The 18,729-nt window shown below is 44.5% G+C and overlaps 1 protein-coding gene across 12 annotated transcripts in view; it reads left to right on the top strand.

Moving 5' to 3' along the window:
* The window catches only part of Abl2 (ABL proto-oncogene 2, non-receptor tyrosine kinase), an 87,779-nt gene extending 76,287 nt beyond the window's left edge, over positions 1 to 11,492 (top strand). For 4 of the 12 annotated variants that reach the window (XM_040737365.1, XM_040737363.1, XM_040737366.1 and 1 more), the window contains 5 exons: positions 186 to 338; positions 1,857 to 1,946; positions 5,002 to 5,175; positions 5,958 to 6,191; positions 6,501 to 11,492. In XM_040737365.1, coding sequence (XP_040593299.1) covers positions 186 to 338; positions 1,857 to 1,946; positions 5,002 to 5,175; positions 5,958 to 6,191; positions 6,501 to 7,675 — 1,826 coding nt within the window. In that variant the 3' untranslated portion in view covers positions 7,676 to 11,492. Of the gene's footprint in view, positions 1 to 185; positions 339 to 1,856; positions 1,947 to 5,001; positions 5,176 to 5,954 lie in introns of all 12 variants that reach the window. The other 8 variants (XM_040737359.1, XM_040737355.1, XM_040737361.1 and 5 more) reach the window with 3 other exon arrangements.
* The last annotated feature ends 7,237 nt before the right edge of the window (positions 11,493 to 18,729 follow it).

The raw sequence follows: 18,729 nt of genomic DNA, 5'->3' as shown, positions 1-18,729 counted from the left end.
TCATAGGAACACTCTCTATAAGGAAGGTCTGATAATGTTTCATCTAGAGTTTGTCCTTGTCCTGGATCTAATTTCTACTGCCCTGAGAAGTAGAATGAGTAACTAGAGACAGACACTCAGACCAAATTAGTATAGAAATTTGGAATTGTGTCAATAGAAATATATTCTTTAATCCCTTTACACAGCTTTTGGAGTACTGTTGTGGGAAATTGCTACATATGGGATGTCGCCATATCCAGGTATTGACCTGTCTCAAGTCTATGACCTACTGGAAAAAGGATATCGAATGGAACAGCCTGAGGGATGCCCCCCTAAAGTGTATGAACTTATGAGAGCATGTAAGTGTCGTGCATGTTAAACTTTGAAAAAGCTGCAGCAGCAGGATGGTTAATGGGATCCACACCATTTCTGATCTCAGTCTTATTAGACTGAATCTCATTAACAGTTAAAGAGCTTGTCATTGACAGGGCCAGTTGGCACAGTGCATGTTGTACCATTGAGTCTTATTGGAATCCTAAGAATAGTTGTCTGTGGCCCAAATATAGAGCCAATTGCTCAAAAAACATCTGCATTTTTAATAAGACAATGAAAAGTTGAGTTTGCATAATGTTAAGAGGTTGTCTACTTTCAGCTAGATGTGAATGGTTACTAAAGACTGTGATTGCTAAAGTAACCTCCAATGGGCTAGGAGGTGACTCAGTGTAAGAGCACTTGCTCTGGGAGCATGAGGACTTGAGTTCACATCCCTAGTAACCATGTAAAAAGCCTGTCTCCACTGCATATGCCTGTAACCCCAGCATGAGGGATTTCAAGAGGTCCCAGGAGCTCACTGGCCGGCCAGCATACTTAGCTCAAGTGGTAAACTTGTGGTTCAGTAAGAGACCCTACATTAAGGCAGTAAAGCGTAGACTACTTTCTCTACTGAGAAAGATGTTTTTCTCTGGCTTCCACATGCCTTACATGTGGACATCTGAGTGAGTGCACACTCCCATGCATTTACCACACACATAAAAACCAAAAAGTAATCTCTTATGAATGTGAACGAAAGCATCAGACTGCTTGGATAGTTATGAGTCACCATGTGGTTGCTGGGAATTGAACTCAGGACCTCTGGAAGAGCAGTCAGTGCTCTTAACCTCTGAGCCATCTCTCCAGCCCACTGTTATTTTTGTTTTTTGTTTTTTTTTTACTGTATTTTCTCATTGAGTATTTGTGTCTCATGCAACATTTATCAAGTGTGAACTCTGTTAATTTTCTGAATTTATACTCAATTTTTTAAGAACCTAGCTATGTTTTGTTGTTTGTTTAAGACAGTGTCTCATCTGGCCTGGAACTCACTGTGTCCAGCAGACTGGCCTTGATCTCATAGAGATCTGTCTGCCTCTGCCTCCTTAGTGTTGGGATTAAAGGTGTGTGCTACCATGCCTCGCCAGTTATTTTTTAATTTACATTTATTCATTTATGGGGCATGGGTATTTGTGTGCTGCAGTATTAATGTAGGAGTCAAGAGAGAATTTCTGTAAATAAGTTCTCTCATTGCACCACGTGGAACCCAGTTGTTAAACTCAGGAGCCCCTTAGTTCACTTTTCTAATAAAGGAAAACTTGCCATTTTCTAAACATTCTACCCAACTTTTCCTCATTTTCGTAGTAGTGGGAATTAGGGACCAAAGCTAAATAGTACCAGAACCAAGGAGTAGGCACACAAACTTCCAAGGCTGGAACCAAGAAGTAGCCACACATCCCAAAGTGCACATGCTGTACTTGAATAGGCACACACCATGGTGTGTAAACCCCACTGCTGGTGTGCCGCTGGGCATGACGATCAAGGAGGCTGTAAGCTCTCTTCTGCTGCAGGCTGGAAGTGGAGCCCCGCTGACAGGCCCTCTTTTGCTGAAACCCATCAAGCTTTTGAAACCATGTTTCATGACTCCAGCATCTCTGAAGGTAAGTCTTGGGGCAGGCAGTTGACTACTGGTGGCCAGTTGCAGGGCTATGATGGCCATTTCAAAAATGGTCAGTTCCTACAGTTTTTAACTATTTTAAGTTGACTTTTGACCTTTATTATTTTGTGTTACTGCTTTGGTTTTTTTTTTTTTTTTTCTTTGCCTCCTGAGTACTGGGATTAAAGGTGTATGCTACCACTGCCTGGGAGTTCTGGGGTTTTCTATATCATATTTCATACTGAAGTTACATTTTGATTTGAAATTTTCCCAGTCTCTACAAGATAATCAATGATTTCATTAGTTCTCAACATAATATGAGGAAGATTAGAAATAAGTGCAAAAATGTGGTGCAGCACTCAGGAGGCAGAGGCAGATGAATTTCTGTGAGTTAGAGGGACAGCCTCCAAAGCTACAGAGATACCCTGTCTCAGAAAAGCAAAGCAAACAAACAAACAACAACAACAACAAAAACAAATATTCTAGGGGCTGGAAAGATGGCTTAGCAGTCAGGACACTCTCTGCTCCTACAGAGGGCCATAACCAGACTTTACTTCTCAGCGGTCAGGACGCTCTCTGCACTTACAGAGGGCCATAACCAGACTTTACTTCTCAGCACCTGCTTGGCATGACTCACAATACTTTTAACTCTGGCTCTAGAGCAGTGGTTCTCAACCTATGTGTCTCTACCCCTTCAAGTTTTATATAAACTTTTCCTTCCTTTTATAAATGTGTAGAATTAATCTTATAATTTCAAGTTTTAAAATGTTAGAAGAAATTAAGACAGTTGGATTTTGTCTTACTGTAGTGATTTTATCACATGAGGTAAGAAAGGGGAAACAGAAGTGCAACATTGATGTTTTAATAAAAATATCTTCATCGGGGCTGGAGAGATGGCTCAGCAGCTAAGAGCACTGACTGTTCTTCCAGAGGATCTGGGTTCAATTCCCAGCACCCACATGACAGCTCACAACTGTCTGTAGCTCCAGTCCCAGGGACCCAACACCCTCACACAGACATACATGCAGGCAAAACACCAATGAACATAAAATAAAAATAAGTGAAAAAAAAAAAAACCTCATCCTTCCCTCAAGTTATCATACACACACACACACACACACACACACACACCCAAATAAATGCAATAAAAATGCATTGGGTGGTAACAAATTTTTACAGTTCTATTGGTTGTGTTTCATTTTTGTTTAAGAATAAAGAGTATTTTTTGCCACGCTAAAAGCCACAAACCTCAGCTGGGCTTTCATGGCACTTGGGAGGCAGAGGCAAGTGGATCTCTGTGAATTCAAGGCCAACCAGAGCTACATAGTGAGATCCTGTCTCAAAAACCAAACAACACATTTTTGGGTTGGAGAGATGGCCCAGAGTATAAGAGCATTAATGGGTTCTGAGTTCAATTCCCAGCAACCACATAGTGAGCTCACAATCATCCATAATGAAATCTGGTGCCCTCCTCTTACCTGCAGGCATATATGCAGTCACAACACTCTAAACTTAATAAGTAAGTCACACACACACACACACAGAAAAGTCACGAGACTCATGACTTGGTTAAATCAGCCAAGGGTGACCAACAGAGTGAACACTATTTTGATAATCCAGTTTTGTTTTGGGTGGGTGTTTTTGTTTATTAGGTTTTTTCCCCAAGGTTTCATGCATGTTAGATAGGCACTCTACCACCTGAGTGACATCCTCAGCTCAGAAGAATCAGGTTTTTTGCTTTTCCTGTTGTAGTTGCGTGGTTGATTAGTTGGTGTGTGTGTGTGTGTGGGGAAGTGTATTGATTTGTTTCACTTGCATGATGAAATGCAATAAATTGTATTACTTTTTTTAGTGAAAACTGCAACCTAAAACATGTGTCCCTTTTATTCAGCATCTGAACAGCACTTAGTGAGTGAGGCTCTCCAAATGCCCACTGAGTCCATTAACCATGTAAAACTATAAGCAATATCACTCTCCAGCAGAAAGTACAGATTAAACCATGAGATTTCCATAACATGCCTACCAGAGTGAGCAAAATTAAAGTTACATACACTATAGAATGACAGTGTCCAATTTTTGCAGGCATGCCAAGTGTGTAACCAGAACATTTACACACTGGCAATGTGGGTATAAATTGTTATGACTGTTATATTGGTCAGAACCTGATTTAAAAAAAAAAATCAATAGCCGGGCGTTGGTGGCTCATGCCTTTAATCCCAGCACTTGGGAGGCAGAGGCAGGCGGATCTCTGTAAGTTCGAGACCAGCCTGGACTACCAAGTGAGTTCCAGGACAGCCTCCAAAGCCACAGAGAAACCCTGTCTCGAAAAACCAAAAAAAAAAAAAAAAAAAAAAAAAAACCAGTAAATGTGCACTCCATGTCGTTTATATCAATTAAATGTACATGGTCTTGTGAACTAACAAATATGTATCAGGTTGTTCCTAGCAACATACTCATAGTAGCTAAAATTGGAAACATCCTAAATAACCATCAGTAGGAGGTTAAGTGAGTTTTGGTGGTACCACTCATCAGAGTACTGCTATGCAATGAGAAAGAGATCCCGCCACGTGCAATAACATGAAAATCTGTAGGAATAATGTTGAATAAAAGAAGTTGTATGTAGGAGTATATGTGGGGCTGGGAGGTAGTTCACCCACATGCAGAGCTGGGCACAACAGCACACACATTTCCTGTACGAGACGGAGATAGGAAGTTGATCAGCTAAAACAGTGAGCTCTGGACTTGGGAGAGACCCTGTCTCAAAAAATAAAGTGGGAACCAGTTGGGGAAGATACCTGGCCTTGACCTCTGTCCTCCCCATGTACAAGCTCCTGTGCACACATAGGATTATATACTCTGATTTTGGTATATGCTTTTTTTTCTTTTTTATCTTCAAGGTGACATCTTGCCGTTTTCTCAGGCTGGTCTCATGTTTCTGGGCTGAATGGCTCCCCCAGCCTCAGCCTTCAGTATTCTGCTCTCCTGCTTTCTTTTTCAGTTGTACGTGTTGGTCTCTGTCTTAAGGTTGTCTTTTTTACCAGACCTTGTCTTTCTTACAGAGGTAGCTGAGGAGCTTGGGAGAGCTGCTTCCTCATCATCTGTGGTCCCATACCTGCCTCGATTACCTCTGCTTCCTTCCAAGACTCGGACCCTGAGGAAGCAGGGGGACAACAAAGAGAACGTAGATGGCAGCCTGGATGCCCCCGAGAGCCTGGCCTCCAGTTCAGCACCAGGTAGGGTCAGAGCACAGAGTGTGTGCCTGAAGAACTAGGGTCAGAGCAGAGAGTGTGCCTGAAGGAACTAGGGTCAGAGCAGAGATTGTGTGTGCCTGAAGGAACTAGAGTCAGAGCAGAGAGAGTGTGCCTGAAGAACTAGGGTCAGAGCAGAGAGTGTGCCTGAAGGAACTAGAGTCAGAGCAGAGAGAGTGTGCCTGAAGGAACTAGGGTCAGAGCAGAGAGAGTGTGCCTGAAGAACTAGGGTCAGAGCAGAGATTGTGTGTGCCTGAAGGAACTAGAGTCAGAGCAGAGAGAGTGTGCCTGAAGAACTAGAGTCAGAGCAGAGAGAGTGTGCCTGAAGGAACTAGGGTCAGAGCAGAGAGAGTGTGCCTGAAGAACTAGGGTCAGAGCAGAGAGAGTGTGCCTGAAGGAACTAGGGTCAGAGCAGAGAGTGTGCCTGAAGAACTAGGGGCTGTTGCCAGTATGGGCCATCCTATCCATGCAACATACAGTCTGCTACCAGCTCTGCTTTCTCAGCCTCTGGCTCCCAGATAGTTACCCAGAAAGGGATATCACAGGTACATCTGTATTGTAGAGAAGGGATGAATACAGAACGAATAGCAATTAATACCCACATCACAATTGGATACTAGTCACTGAAACAATGATGAATTTGCTAATTTCTTACATAATGTCAACATCTGATGGTTAATAAAATGCAGATAGAACTTTTCTAATTTAGTTGTGCTAACTGGCTCACCTTTTGTCTTCCCTGTTATTGATTGGCCATTTCTCAGCAGGCTTCATTAGAAGTGCACAGGCTTCCAGTGGGTCCCCAGCTCTGCCTCGAAAGCAAAGAGATAAGTCACCTAGCAGCCTCTTAGAAGATGCCAAAGAGACATGCTTCACCAGGGATAGGAAGGGAGGCTTCTTCAGCTCCTTCATGAAAAAGAGAAATGCCCCCACGCCCCCTAAGCGCAGCAGTTCCTTTCGAGAAATGGAGAACCAGCCCCACAAGAAATATGAACTCACGGGTAACTTCTCATCTGTTGCTTCTCTACAGCATGCTGATGGGTTCTCTTTCGCTCCCGGCCAGCAAGAGTCGAATCTGGTGCCAGCCAAGTGCTATGGGGGGAGCTTTGCACAGAGGAACCTCTGTAATGATGACAGTGGTGGGGGTGGGGGCAGTGGCACTGCTGGGGGTGGGTGGTCTGGCATCACAGGCTTCTTTACACCTCGCTTAATCAAAAAGACACTGGGCTTACGAGCAGGTAAACCCACAGCCAGTGATGACACTTCCAAGCCTTTTCCAAGGTCAAACTCTACATCTTCCATGTCCTCAGGGCTTCCAGAGCAGGATAGGATGGCAATGACCCTTCCCAGGAACTGCCAGAGGTCCAAACTCCAGCTGGAAAGGACAGTGTCCACCTCTTCTCAACCAGAAGAGAATGTGGACAGGGCTAATGACATGCTTGCAAAAAAATCTGAGGAAGGTGCTGCTCCAGCCAGGGAGAGACCAAAAGCCAAACTATTGCCCAGAGGAGCCACAGCTCTTCCCCTGAGAGCCCCTGATCCAGCCATCACAGAGAGTGACTCTCCAGGGGTAGGGGTGGCTGGAGTGGCAGCTGCCCCCAAAGGCAAGGAAAGGAATGGTGGGATGCGACTTGGAGTCGCTGGAGTCCCAGAGGATGGAGAACAGCCAGGCTGGTCCTCTCCAGCCAAGGCTGTGGCTGTCCTCCCCACCACCCACAACCACAGAGTGCCAGTCCTTATCTCGCCCACGCTGAAACCCACTCCAGCTGACGTGCAGCTCATTGGCACAGACTCTCAGGGGAATAAATTCAAGCTCTTATCTGAGCATCAGGTCACATCGTCTGGAGACAAGGACCGACCCCGACGGGTAAAACCAAAGTGTGCCCCACCCCCACCACCAGTGATGAGACTACTGCAGCATCCATCCACATGCTCAGACCCCGAGGAAGAGCCGACTGCCCCACCTGCAGGACAGCCCACTCCAGAAACCCAGGAGGCAGGAAAAAAGGCAGCTCCAGGGCCAGTGCCCAGTAGTGGGAAACCTGGGAGGCCAGCAATGCCTCCACCTCAAGTGCCTTTGCCCACATCGTCCATCTCGCCAGCCAAAATGGCCAATGGCACACCAGGTACTAAGGTGGCCCTGAGGAAAACCAAACAGGCAGCTGAGAAAATCTCAGCTGACAAAATCAGCAAAGAGGCCCTGCTGGAGTGTGCTGACCTACTGTCCAGTGCAATCACGGAACCTGTGCCCAATAGCCAACTGGTAGACACTGGGCACCAGCTGCTTGACTACTGCTCAGGGTACGTGGACTGCATCCCTCAGACTCGAAACAAATTTGCCTTCCGAGAGGCTGTGAGCAAACTGGAACTTAGCCTACAGGAGCTGCAGGTGTCTTCCACAGCTGCTGGTGTGCCTGGGACAAACCCTGTCCTTAATAACTTATTGTCATGTGTCCAGGAAATTAGTGATGTGGTGCAGAGGTAGCCATTGTCAGTCGAGTGGGAAATGCTCACATATCTGAGGGGAGAGGGAAAAGGACTCGTTTTCCTGTGTTCTTGTTTTTTAAAAAGTGAAAGACTGATACTTGAGTGCGTTCATGTGAAGTACCTCAGATTCCTGAATTCTCACGTTTACAGGTTCATCTCAAAATAGCAAAAAGGAAATCCCATAAGTAGATAGGTCATTTTGGTGGAACAGGGCAGTGTGGACCGAGTTGGAACTTCACTGGAAAGTAAGGGAGCGTCGTGTATAGATCATAGAAGAGTCAGTTGTTCTGCACCATGTAGGGCCTTGACCTAAGGGCCTCGAGGGGACTGGGTTGCAGTTCACCCTGCAAATTGAAGGGGCAGGAGAAAGCAAAGTGACAGATGAAGCAGATGTTTTACTCAAGGCTACCGGAAGTGACTGTGGGTCATTGCTACTGTAGCAAGAATTGCAAATTAGATTGCTAGACTACTCAGCTAGGAAACATGGCCCATTCTGTCTGCTTTTGTCCTGTTTGCCTTAGGTATATTAGTCGACGCAGGAAATAGAGAATTCGAGGGACATTACGATGACTAGCAGTCACCTCTCCCACGCTTCTAGCGTGTGACTTCCTAATAGCCAGTATCCACTCACTGCTTCTTGGTGACTATCTGGAAACCTTGGGCACATGGGGGCTTCTTAGTGGTTCTTCTCTGTCCTTTGCCGGGCAGGCTGTCTTCCTTTATTTCTAGCATCATTCAGGGCATTACCCAGCATCGATGTTGAAAATGGTGGTCACTGTATGTTCTCATAGGAGAGACCTTCTATGCCCAAATACTGACAAAATGGCCACTTGAGCAGCTATGTATTTTTTTTTAAATTAAAAATCCAAGGAGATACAGTACCTTTTGAAACTTGCTGGGCCCAGAAGCCTCAGACTGAGAAGAGAAGCTTGCTTGATCCATGGCTACTTGTACCTTTCCCTACCTTAATACCCCACGCCAATCCGGGTGGACAGTGGAGAAGACTAAGGGCTTGCCTCCATGGTATTGTCATGTTCTTTTTCTCTGCTCACATAACACCACTCCATTGTCGAATGTGGTGGAGTTTGTGTTTGTCCTTTCACCTCTATTTTAAGAGTGTGTTATAGAAGAAGTGGGTTATTTTCAGGGAGCACCAGTTAGACTCAGAAAGCTAAGGGTTTAACCTGCAAATAGGTTTTGCCTTTGAAAAATAGGCATTTCTCTTCCCTAATTACAGTTATGGAAGCTAATGGGGTAACATGGAATAGAAGCTTAGAAGGCTACATGTTGTTGGTTTTGGTGCTGGGTCTAATTCCAGTTTGGTTTTTTGTCTTTTGTTGTTGTTTTTGTTTTAACTTTGTGAACACTCCTTTCATTCCCCAAAGAGAACCCAATACAAAATACCTTGACTTTTTTGTTCTTCCAAGAGTATTAATGTAGGAAGATGGGAATCCAGCACTGAGCAGTGTTTTCTTCCTGTCATCGATTTGCTGTCAAGTTGCCGCCCCATCTTTTGATCTATTAATTGAAGGCAACAGCCCACATTCTCAAGAGTGTTTTACAGACTAATATGCAGCTCCCTTTGAGAGCCTCTCTGGAGGGCTCTTTACTTAGTGTTGGTACATTGGGTCGCTTTTCATTCTCTCTGTATCACAAATAGGAAACTTTTGAACTGCTGTGCATGCTTACAGTAATCGGGCCAGAACCTAAGGGGAAACTATTTCAGTTTACATGGGGCATCCTTGACCGAGGAAGGCATCTAGTTTTATTAGAAAGAAAGGAAATGTGGATACTTATCCCTGCTGCTCCAGAGAAGGCTCAGGGGAAGAGGAGGTGTGGAGTGGAGGAGACAGCTCCTTTTCCTCCATTGTTAGTGTGTCCTCACAGCTGCAGTCTGGGCAGCTAGGGGTCAGGTCAGTGTCCTTGTAGTAGTTGGAAGAGAATTTTCCCACCTTGTCCACCACTCCCCGCCATTGTATGCACCTATAAACTTGAACCTATTTTAGCAGTTCGGCTGTCTTGTATAGGTGGGAAGGATAAAGCTAAGGTTTGAGGCCATTATTAATGCTGCTTTTGAAATTTATCCCTGCCATATTAGGGTGTTGTAAGAGATGGTTGTTGTTTTCAGGTTTGGGTCTTGTTTTGTTTGTTTGTTTGTTCGTTCGTTTTTCCTTCAGAGTTCTGAAGACAGGCTTGGAGAAACACTACTGAGTATCTCAGCTCCCTGCTTTTCTCAGTCTGAGGGGCTGAGACAAGGCTAAGTCTCACCGAGGGCAGCACAAATTCTGTCCTGCTCAAAGTGGGTTGTCACTAAGTCCATGGGTTGAACTCACCTTTTCCTCAACACTGCCGTGAGAAGCACAACTGTTGTACTACGCTCCACACGATGCATGAACTGCATAGTGCTTTCAGGGATCAAGGCCTCAGGTCTTGTGGCACTGTCAACTTGCTATGAAAGAATTACTTGGGTTTTTAATTTTTTTTTTATCTACCTGCAAGGGACCAGTTTAAAAGAAAAATCAGCAAACTGAAAGATTGGAATCTAAAGCAGAGGCAACTGCTCTTAGAAACTAAAATGTAACTTAACTTTCTGTGGCAGCCCCAAGTCTTCATCTGTGCGTATCTTGCCACAGCACCGTTACTTTTAGTACACTCGTCTCGTGGGTTCAGTTGGATTCCCCACCTTCAAATGCTGTGTTCTGTATTGAATATATCCCAATTATGCTTTAAGGAAGCTTTTTTTTAAGCTTTGGCTATAATTATATTTCACATTTTCAGGTGATTTCTATCATGATGTTCAGAGAGAGAGAGAAAGAGATAACTTAAAATGGGCCCTTCAAAGGATGTGTTTTGTAGTGAATTGAACTGAATTGGGCATGGCACACCAAGCTGTGATCTGTGACGTGAGAAGCTGATTAGGTCATTTTCAGGATGACCTCTTTATAAGGTTGTCATCATGGTCGTCATAGTGGAGATGAGTTTCCGGCAGCATTTTAACCTTTCAGTTGACAGTTGACTCTTAAAAGTGTTTCTTGTTTTAATGAAGCGCTTAGGGGATGCAGCAGTGCCAATAGTATGAGGCGATACTTATAGAACAGGTAGCTAGGTGCCTGGTGCACACTGAGCACTCCACGAATGTTAACTGCTAGTGTTCACTCCTAACCAGGAGCACACAGTAGTCCTCCAGGGAAACCTAGGGAAATGGCTGAATTGGCCCCACTCTATATTGGAATTCCAAGTGGAGTAAGAGAGTAACTAGTGTGTTTCCCAAGGACTTCTCCAGGTTTCAAATGCTCTCCATCATATGAACAGAACACTTTGTGTCCTTTTATGTACAAAAGAAACTGGAGAGGATGGTTGTCGCTAGTCCATTATCTTGGAGCAGTTAGTGGCAGAGCTGAGGCTAGAATTCAGGAATCCTGACATTGTGGCATTTCTCCACACCTGCTGCCTTGTGAGATGTTCAGCTAGACAATCAGTATACATGGTGTTGCACACTTCTAGCACAGGCTTTGGAGGGCCCTGGCCAGGAAGGGCTTGGATATTCAGTAACAGTGTAGCCAAACAAGCCTTTAGTAGAACTCTGTTACAAAGCCAGCATAGCCGCTGTTCTTCTAGACCTCAGCCACACAGGAATCTGCACTTTGTAGTTAAAAATACCAACTTGAGTTGTTTGAAAACAAAAAAAAAAAAAAAAGAAGGGGGAGAAAACAGCTCTACATTCCTTTTTGTTCAAAAAGAAATCTGTTGTTCAGTGTCATTTTAATGACTGGGAGAATGGGAAAGCACCTTGAGAAATAAATGAAAATCAACTATGAAGTTGGATTATGAATATCTTTAGAGGTTGAGCTGACCTGGACCTGCAGCTAGAGAGTCACCTCTGTAGTTTGCTATGGAATTATATATGAAACTGCTAAATGAATATGTAAAGGTACTGGGAATGTTCGCTAATAGTTCAGAGCTGAGGAACTTCAGAAAACTGGGGACCAGTTTTTTGGTTTCATTCTCATCTTTAAGAAGTAATAAAGTGCCGGGAGGTGGTGGCGCACGCCTTTAACCCCAGCACTCGGGAGGCAGAGGCAGGCGGATCTCTGTGAGTTCGAGGCCGGGCTGGTCCGACAGCCTCCAAAACAATACAGAGAAACTCAGTCTCATAAAACCAAAAAAAAAAAAAAAAAAAAAAAAAAAGTGTTGGCATGTAATCCCAGCACTGAAGAAGATGAGACAAGAGAATCAAGTTCCAGGCCAACCTAGGCTACAGAATGAGACTCAAGGAGAGTGGGAGCCCTTTGGAGCCCAGCAGCTCATCCAGGCTCTTGATTGGAAGATGAAGAGATGAAGGCCCCCTTCGTTTTGAGCAATCACCCATACATCTCAGCTCTTAGTATCCTTGCTGTGGTTAGAGCTGACTCATTTCCTGTTTGTGTTGACAGTATCTTTTTAAAACTAATGTCCTGGGGGGCTGGGAGTAGAGAACTGATGTACTTGGAGAATTTCTAGAATTTCTCTACTGGTTATAAATGCCATTGGCATTTATCATCTCTCCTTTTTAAAAACAAAGTAGCTGAGCTTAACTCACGTATTAGATAATCATATACTCAAGTAAATGGAGGCAGGCAGCTCATATCTAGCTGCATTCTGCATTCTAACCTCCCTATGTCCTCCAGTAAATTGTGTGGAAGTGACTTACATCCAGCTGCACTCTATTCTGACCTCCATATCTATCTATCTTTGATAGTGAAAGCACTGACATTGCCATTAGGCTGTGTCTTCCAGGGAGTTGGTATTGGGTTGATAGAGTCATCTTTATTTCTGTTCTTAGTGATCTGTTTCACCATCTTGCATGCATTGACTTGCTTCACCTGGATCTGGGATCCATCTTTAGACCATCTGCTATAGCCAGTACTTTTTATATTTCCTGTCAGCTGCCCTGTCTTCATCAAGCCGGTAGCTCAGTTCTTTGAAAATAGCTGTTTGGGTTCTGTAGGCATGCAGGAGCCTAGAGTAAAGCAGTTCCAAGGGAACCTGTGCACAGACTGCCCAGGCCAGCCCAAGGATTCCTGTGGCTCCCATGCTTACTAGCATTGCCTCCCAGGCAGAGGCAAGCTTCTAAAACTTGACCCACTCCTAATGGAGTGCATAGTTGCAGTTTTCCAGCGTAGGGGTCAGTAGCCTTGGAGTAGTGGTTCCTGTCACCTGCAGAGTCAGCACAGCACAGTGGCCATTGCCTGTGATCCTGCAACTGAGGAGGCTGGCTTGGCTCACCATGCTTGAGCATTGGCAGCTGATTCTTGGCTCCAGCTTGTCTTCACATGCCATGTGTGCATGTTCCATCTTGACTGTGTGCAATGGTAACGCTTTCCGTTTAGACTAGCTCCCCATGTGACCCTGGAGGAGCCTGTGCTGTGCTCTGGATAAGGTCTGGGCAATTTGTCTTGATGAGAAGCTGACAGAGTGGCAGAGGTCATGCTCAGAGGTTTGTGCCTTTAAAGATTGGGTTCCTGAGTGTTGTTGGGAGAAGTACTTGTCTGCTAGGCTGGTGTGCAAAACTGTTGAACTAGATCTGGTTGAAACAAGCTTCATCAAGGCTCAAAGTCCTGGTTGGTTCAGACTCCCCCCACACCCCTCCCCCAACCCCAGTCAAAATGCCAACTGGCAAATTGCTGCTTCGCCTTTCTCAGCCCTGTGTGACGAGCTGAGGTAAGGAGGCCTCTTCTGGACCCACCTGCCCTGCACACACACTTCCTTTGCTCCATGTACACCTGTAAATCAGACTGTTTACCCCTGCTAGGTAATAATAATCTCTTTCCCTGGTGCTGAAAAGCCTGGACACAGTAGCAAAACCCTGTTAGCCAGAGAGGACGGTGGGACACTGAGTGGGTCTGCACACCTGCCACCATCCAAGGAGAAGTATGTCCGCCTATCCTCAGACCATACATCTCCAGGGAAGAATGGGGCTGTGCTGTGGGTCCTGACTTACTCAGCTCCTCCCATAGTGCAGACCCTAATCTTCAGGGCACCAGGGAAGCATTGTCAAATGCTAACAAGTTAGTCAAAGGAATTACAGAGAGTTTTGTGGGTGGAACTTGCTTAGACTTGTTTCTGGGACCCTGAGTTGAACATCTTGTTTTTAGGGACCATACAATTTAGTGGCAAGTGGGACTTAAGGATTTCACATAATTTTCAGCAGTTATAAATATGAGTATTGTTGAATCAATGCTAAATGCTTCAGGGTCCTCAGTTCCACACATTGGGCTTGGTATTCCTAAGACCCATGCTGTCTGTGTACTGTGAATGGTCAGGACCACGTGAATCCGCATTCTTCCATCTCCACGGCCACCTTCTATGCCACCTGAACAACATAAGAAGCATTCGCTGAGACCTTGAGAAATGACCTTCAGGAAAACGAGTATTCAGAAGCTAGAGAGAAGGGGAGGGGCTCACCACACAGCTCCTGATTCCTTCTCTCCGAGGGCAGAAGCAGTAGCGCAGTGAGCATGCTGCCCTGCCCAGCCCCTTGAGCACACTGCACACACAAAGCCTTCCCTGTAGACCCTGCACTTTCTTTCCTTTGCAATCGGATTCTGTAATGACTATCAGTGGAGAAACCCCGATTTTGTGCTTGCTTGGTAAAAGTCAATTTGAACATTTTATGGTGGTTGATAGAACTTTGTCCTAAAACTTGCTAATTCAGATTCCTTAAAACCTTAATGTCTATACCAAAGGTTACACTGCAGGCGTAGGTGGTGCACAGAGGGCGAAGCCCACAGTAGGCGCTGTGTGTGTTGCTAAGGGAATGCAGTGCCCGGTGAGACCATATGGGATTCAACTAAAACATGTCAGTCATGGGTCACCCTACCACTGTTGTCAAGTATTTGTTCTTAATTGTTACTGTAATATATTTTCGATTGTTTTTCTAATTTAATTCTCTCACTCTGTTGTCTGACTGTGAACTGCTAACAGTGTTAAACTTGATGTAAATAAATGATACCCTTGGCAGGGACTGCTTCCTGTCGTATCTCACATGGTTTGCAAGTTGTGTTTTGTTTAAATAAAGGTTGAAATATTTTATCGGCAAAGTGGGCTTGAGTTGGAGTATTTCTCCGGGATTTTAATTGACAGGGACCCAAGTAGATCTTATAGTCACAGTAGATGACCGTAAAGCCCAGCAGATGAATAGAGGCCTAATTCTTCCTGGAGGGCACTGTGGTATGAATCCTCATCCTGTGATGAGTGCTGCACATGCGATCCCTTCCAGAGCCTGGGCTGGCAGACGTCAGGTAGGGTGTGTGTGTGTGTGTGTGTGTGTGTGTGTGTGTGGTCTACATACCTGCAAATAAGTTTTTTGACTCTTGAGACAGGTATTAACAGAACAACTATAGATCCTCAGAGAACATTTTTTTTTTTTTGGTTTTACGAGACAGGGTTTCTGTTTTGTTTTGGAGGCTGTCGGTCCAGCCCGGCCTCGAACTCACAGATACCCACCTGCCTCTGCCTCCCGAGTGCTGGGATTAAAGGCGTGCGCCACCACCACCGGCTCAGAGAGAACATTCTTATTCAAAATTACTTACCTTCTTTTTTTCATGCTTTTGAGACAGGCTTGTATCTGGTTGCCATGCAACCAGAGATGATACTGAACTTGGACTCCCTTGCTGGGGTTACTGCTGTAGGTGCTGACAGTTGAACCCAGGGCTTCATACATGATAAACAAGCACTCTTAACAACACCTGACCCACATTCCCTGGTCCCAGTACCTCTCTGACACATTTGTACTCATTCATTGAGAATAGTGTGGTCAGCTGCTGTCATGACAAAGCAGCCAGGAAAGAGAAGTCAGTCATGGTGTTTACTGCAGTTGGTGACTGGTCAACAGCATTTCAAAAGCGCTAACAATGAAAATTCTGAACATCCTCACCACAGTGAAGTCAGGTCACAGATATTCTAAATACCCTGATTTGGGTACTGCAGTCTGCACATGTATAAAAACACCAGTGTTTTCACTGCCATCCACCCTCTGTCCCCCAGGCCCAGCCACAGGCTTTGGTAGCCACCCTCCTACTTCTCCCTCAGTTCCGACACCGACACATGGAATGTTGAGCCTCACATCTGTCACGTTCATTCATGTTGGATAAAAGACTGAATTTCATTGTTTCCTATGCTCCAGTACTTCTCCCCACTGTGTGTGTGTACACTTCCGGGACCTCAGCCCCTGCTGATGGGCTCTCAGGCCTATTGTGCACAGTGCTGCACTGAACACAAGCTCAGGTGTCTGTCTGATATGATTGCATTTCTCCTCATACCCTGTAGTGGGATTTGTGTTTATTTTTCAGCATTTCCAAAATTCTGTGTGCCCTGGAATAGTACATATTATAGCATATTTAAAGCAGTCCTGTCGAAAGGATAGTTAATCAATTTTTAATGTATATCAAATATTTATACGGTATTGTGATATTTTAAATCATTGTATATACTCTGTAATGTTGAAATTATGTTAAACATATCCAATTCCTCAAACATTTCATTCCTGATTCTTTTTTATTTTTAAATCAGCACTTCACTGTGTTGTCTGTCCTGACTGACCTCATCCTTGCTGTGTAGACCAGACTGGCCTTGAACCCTGATCATCCTCCCTGAATGCTGGGATTATAGGTATCTGCTACCATACCCAACCCTAAACCCTTCTAGCCAGTTGAAATATCTAAATCAAATCTTTTTAAAACAAGTTTTATTTTTACGTGTGTGCGTGCGCTACTACCCTCAGAGACCAGAAAAAGGTGTTGAATCCCTTGCAGTTGGAGTTACAGGCAGTTGTGAGCTGTTGGACATGGGTGCTGGGAACAAAATTCAGATCCTTGAAGAGCAGCAAACACTGTGAACCATGTCTATCTTATTGTGCAAGACAGAAATTCTAACCCCGCAGTACCCACTGTTGGGTCTCTCCCTCTCTCCTTCACCTTCTGCTATCCTAAAGGATTCCCTGTTTTCTTATAGTAAAGTTACAGTTTCAGATCTTACAGTTATATACTTAACTCTAATTTACTTGTTTCAGCTGAGGTTTTCTTTTTTATGCTTTGTTTTGCCTTTTTGTAGTGCTTAGGGGTCACATAGGAAAATACCACTGAGATACCTCCCTAGCCCTTGGTTCTTTTGAGAGCCGCCTGACCTTGAGCTTTGAATCTACACCTCTGCCTTCTACAGGTGTGCACCTTGGTGCCAGCTATATTTAATGCTTTGCATAGCCATTATGCCATTCCCATCAGCTGTGCTGATTTCATTCTTCCCAACAGTGTCTTCCAGGTCCTCTCTTTCCTGCAACCTCCCTAGGATTTGTTGTCTTAATATTCTGATTGGGGTAAGGTGCTTCCCCTGAGTGGAACCATCTTCCCTCTGGAGGGAAGAGAGAAGACATTCATGCAACTTAGAAGATTCACAAGCCTCTTCCACTAGGTTACCTAAGCACTCACTTGTTGCTGCAGAGACTTGGGTGGTGTTGCTTACCCCTTGGGCAGAGCTCTAGGGGATGCAGCTTTCTGAGCCATCACCCATGCTTAGGATGGGCTTTTCGGTGATGCAGCCACCTGAAAGTTGCCCAAGTTTCTGTATATCACCTTAATTCACTGATTCACCAATGGAATCATCCCTCTGCTCCAGCACCCTGTCTGAGGTGAATAGAAGTTTTTTCATGTCTTTTTTGTCAGAAAAAGTTACACGATACCCTCACAGGTTGACTAGCATTTCCGTTTCTTAGGAAGAATGCTTTGCTGTTGCTTTTGTCTCTCTTTTAAGACTTCTCTTTTTTAAAAAACTATGTGTATGGATGTTTGTATCACATGCATGCTTGGTGCCCACAGGCCCAGAAGATGCTGGTCCCCTGGGACTGGAGTCACAGGTAATTGTAAGCTACCCGTAGGTACTGGGGACTGAACAAGTGCTCTTAATCCGCGAGTCATCTCTCCAGCCCTCTTGTCTTTTGAAGAGCATCTGTTCTGACTTATTTGAAGTTTTAATGGGATGATTTGTTGAGCTGTTTGAGCTCCTTCTATATTCTGGATAATAACTCAGTGTTGCCAATAGTTTACTCCCACCCTATAGGTTGTCTCTTCCTGATGGCTTATTTGGCCATTTGGATTTTTAGTTTGCTGAAACCCTTTTGTAATTTATTGCTGTTTTACTCCTTTGCTACTGGGGTCTTTTCAAAAAACTCCATTGGCTGTACCAAGGTATTGAAACATTTCATTTGTTTCCTAGTTTCATGTTTTACTTGTAAATCTTTAAGTCATTTTGAGTTGGTTTTGTATGTGGTAAGAGCTAAGATCTACGTGCATGAAAGCACATTACCTGAAACCATTCATTAAAGAGACTACCCTTCCTCTGTTGCACTTTGTTGATACCACTGTGAAGCCTGTTGGCTTGAAATTCCTGTGTTGTTTCTCTGCGTTCTGTTCCAGTGGTGTGTGTCTGTGTAGGTGCCATGCTGTTTGGTTCTACAGCTTTGTGATAACTTTCAAGTTAGGTAATACAATACAGTTGTGCTCTTTTTGTTCAAGATTTCTTTGGCTACTTAAGGATTTTATAGTTTCATAAGAATTTTGGGATCATTTTTCTATTTGTATGAAAAGTGTCATCTTAGGGTTTCTACTGCTATGAAGAGACACTATGACCATGGCAGCTGTTATTCATTCATTCATTTCATTCATTCATCTGTCTATTTATTTATTTTGGTTTTTTAAGACAGGGTTTCTCTGTGGCTTTGGAGGCTGCCCTGGAACTAGCTCTTGTAGATCAGGTTGGCCTTGAACTCAGAGAGATCCGCCTGTCTCTGCCTCCCGAGTGCTGGGATTAAAGGTGTGCGCCACCACCTGCTGTTTGTTTTGAGAATGGGTTTTTCAACATAGCCCTGGCTGTCCTGGAACTTGCTATGTAGAGCAGGCTGGCCCTGAACTCACAGAGATCTGCTTTCCTCTGGATTAAAAGGCATATGTCACCATGCCCTCTCAGACTTTAACTCTTTAAAAAGTAGATTTCAGCCAGAAGCCATCAGATAGGCCCTGG

This window comes from Mesocricetus auratus, unplaced genomic scaffold, assembly GCF_017639785.1.
Source record: "Mesocricetus auratus isolate SY011 unplaced genomic scaffold, BCM_Maur_2.0 Super-Scaffold_100676, whole genome shotgun sequence".
In the NCBI taxonomy this organism is placed as follows: domain Eukaryota; kingdom Metazoa; phylum Chordata; class Mammalia; order Rodentia; family Cricetidae; genus Mesocricetus; species Mesocricetus auratus.
This window is presented reverse-complemented; position numbering and strand designations above follow the sequence as displayed.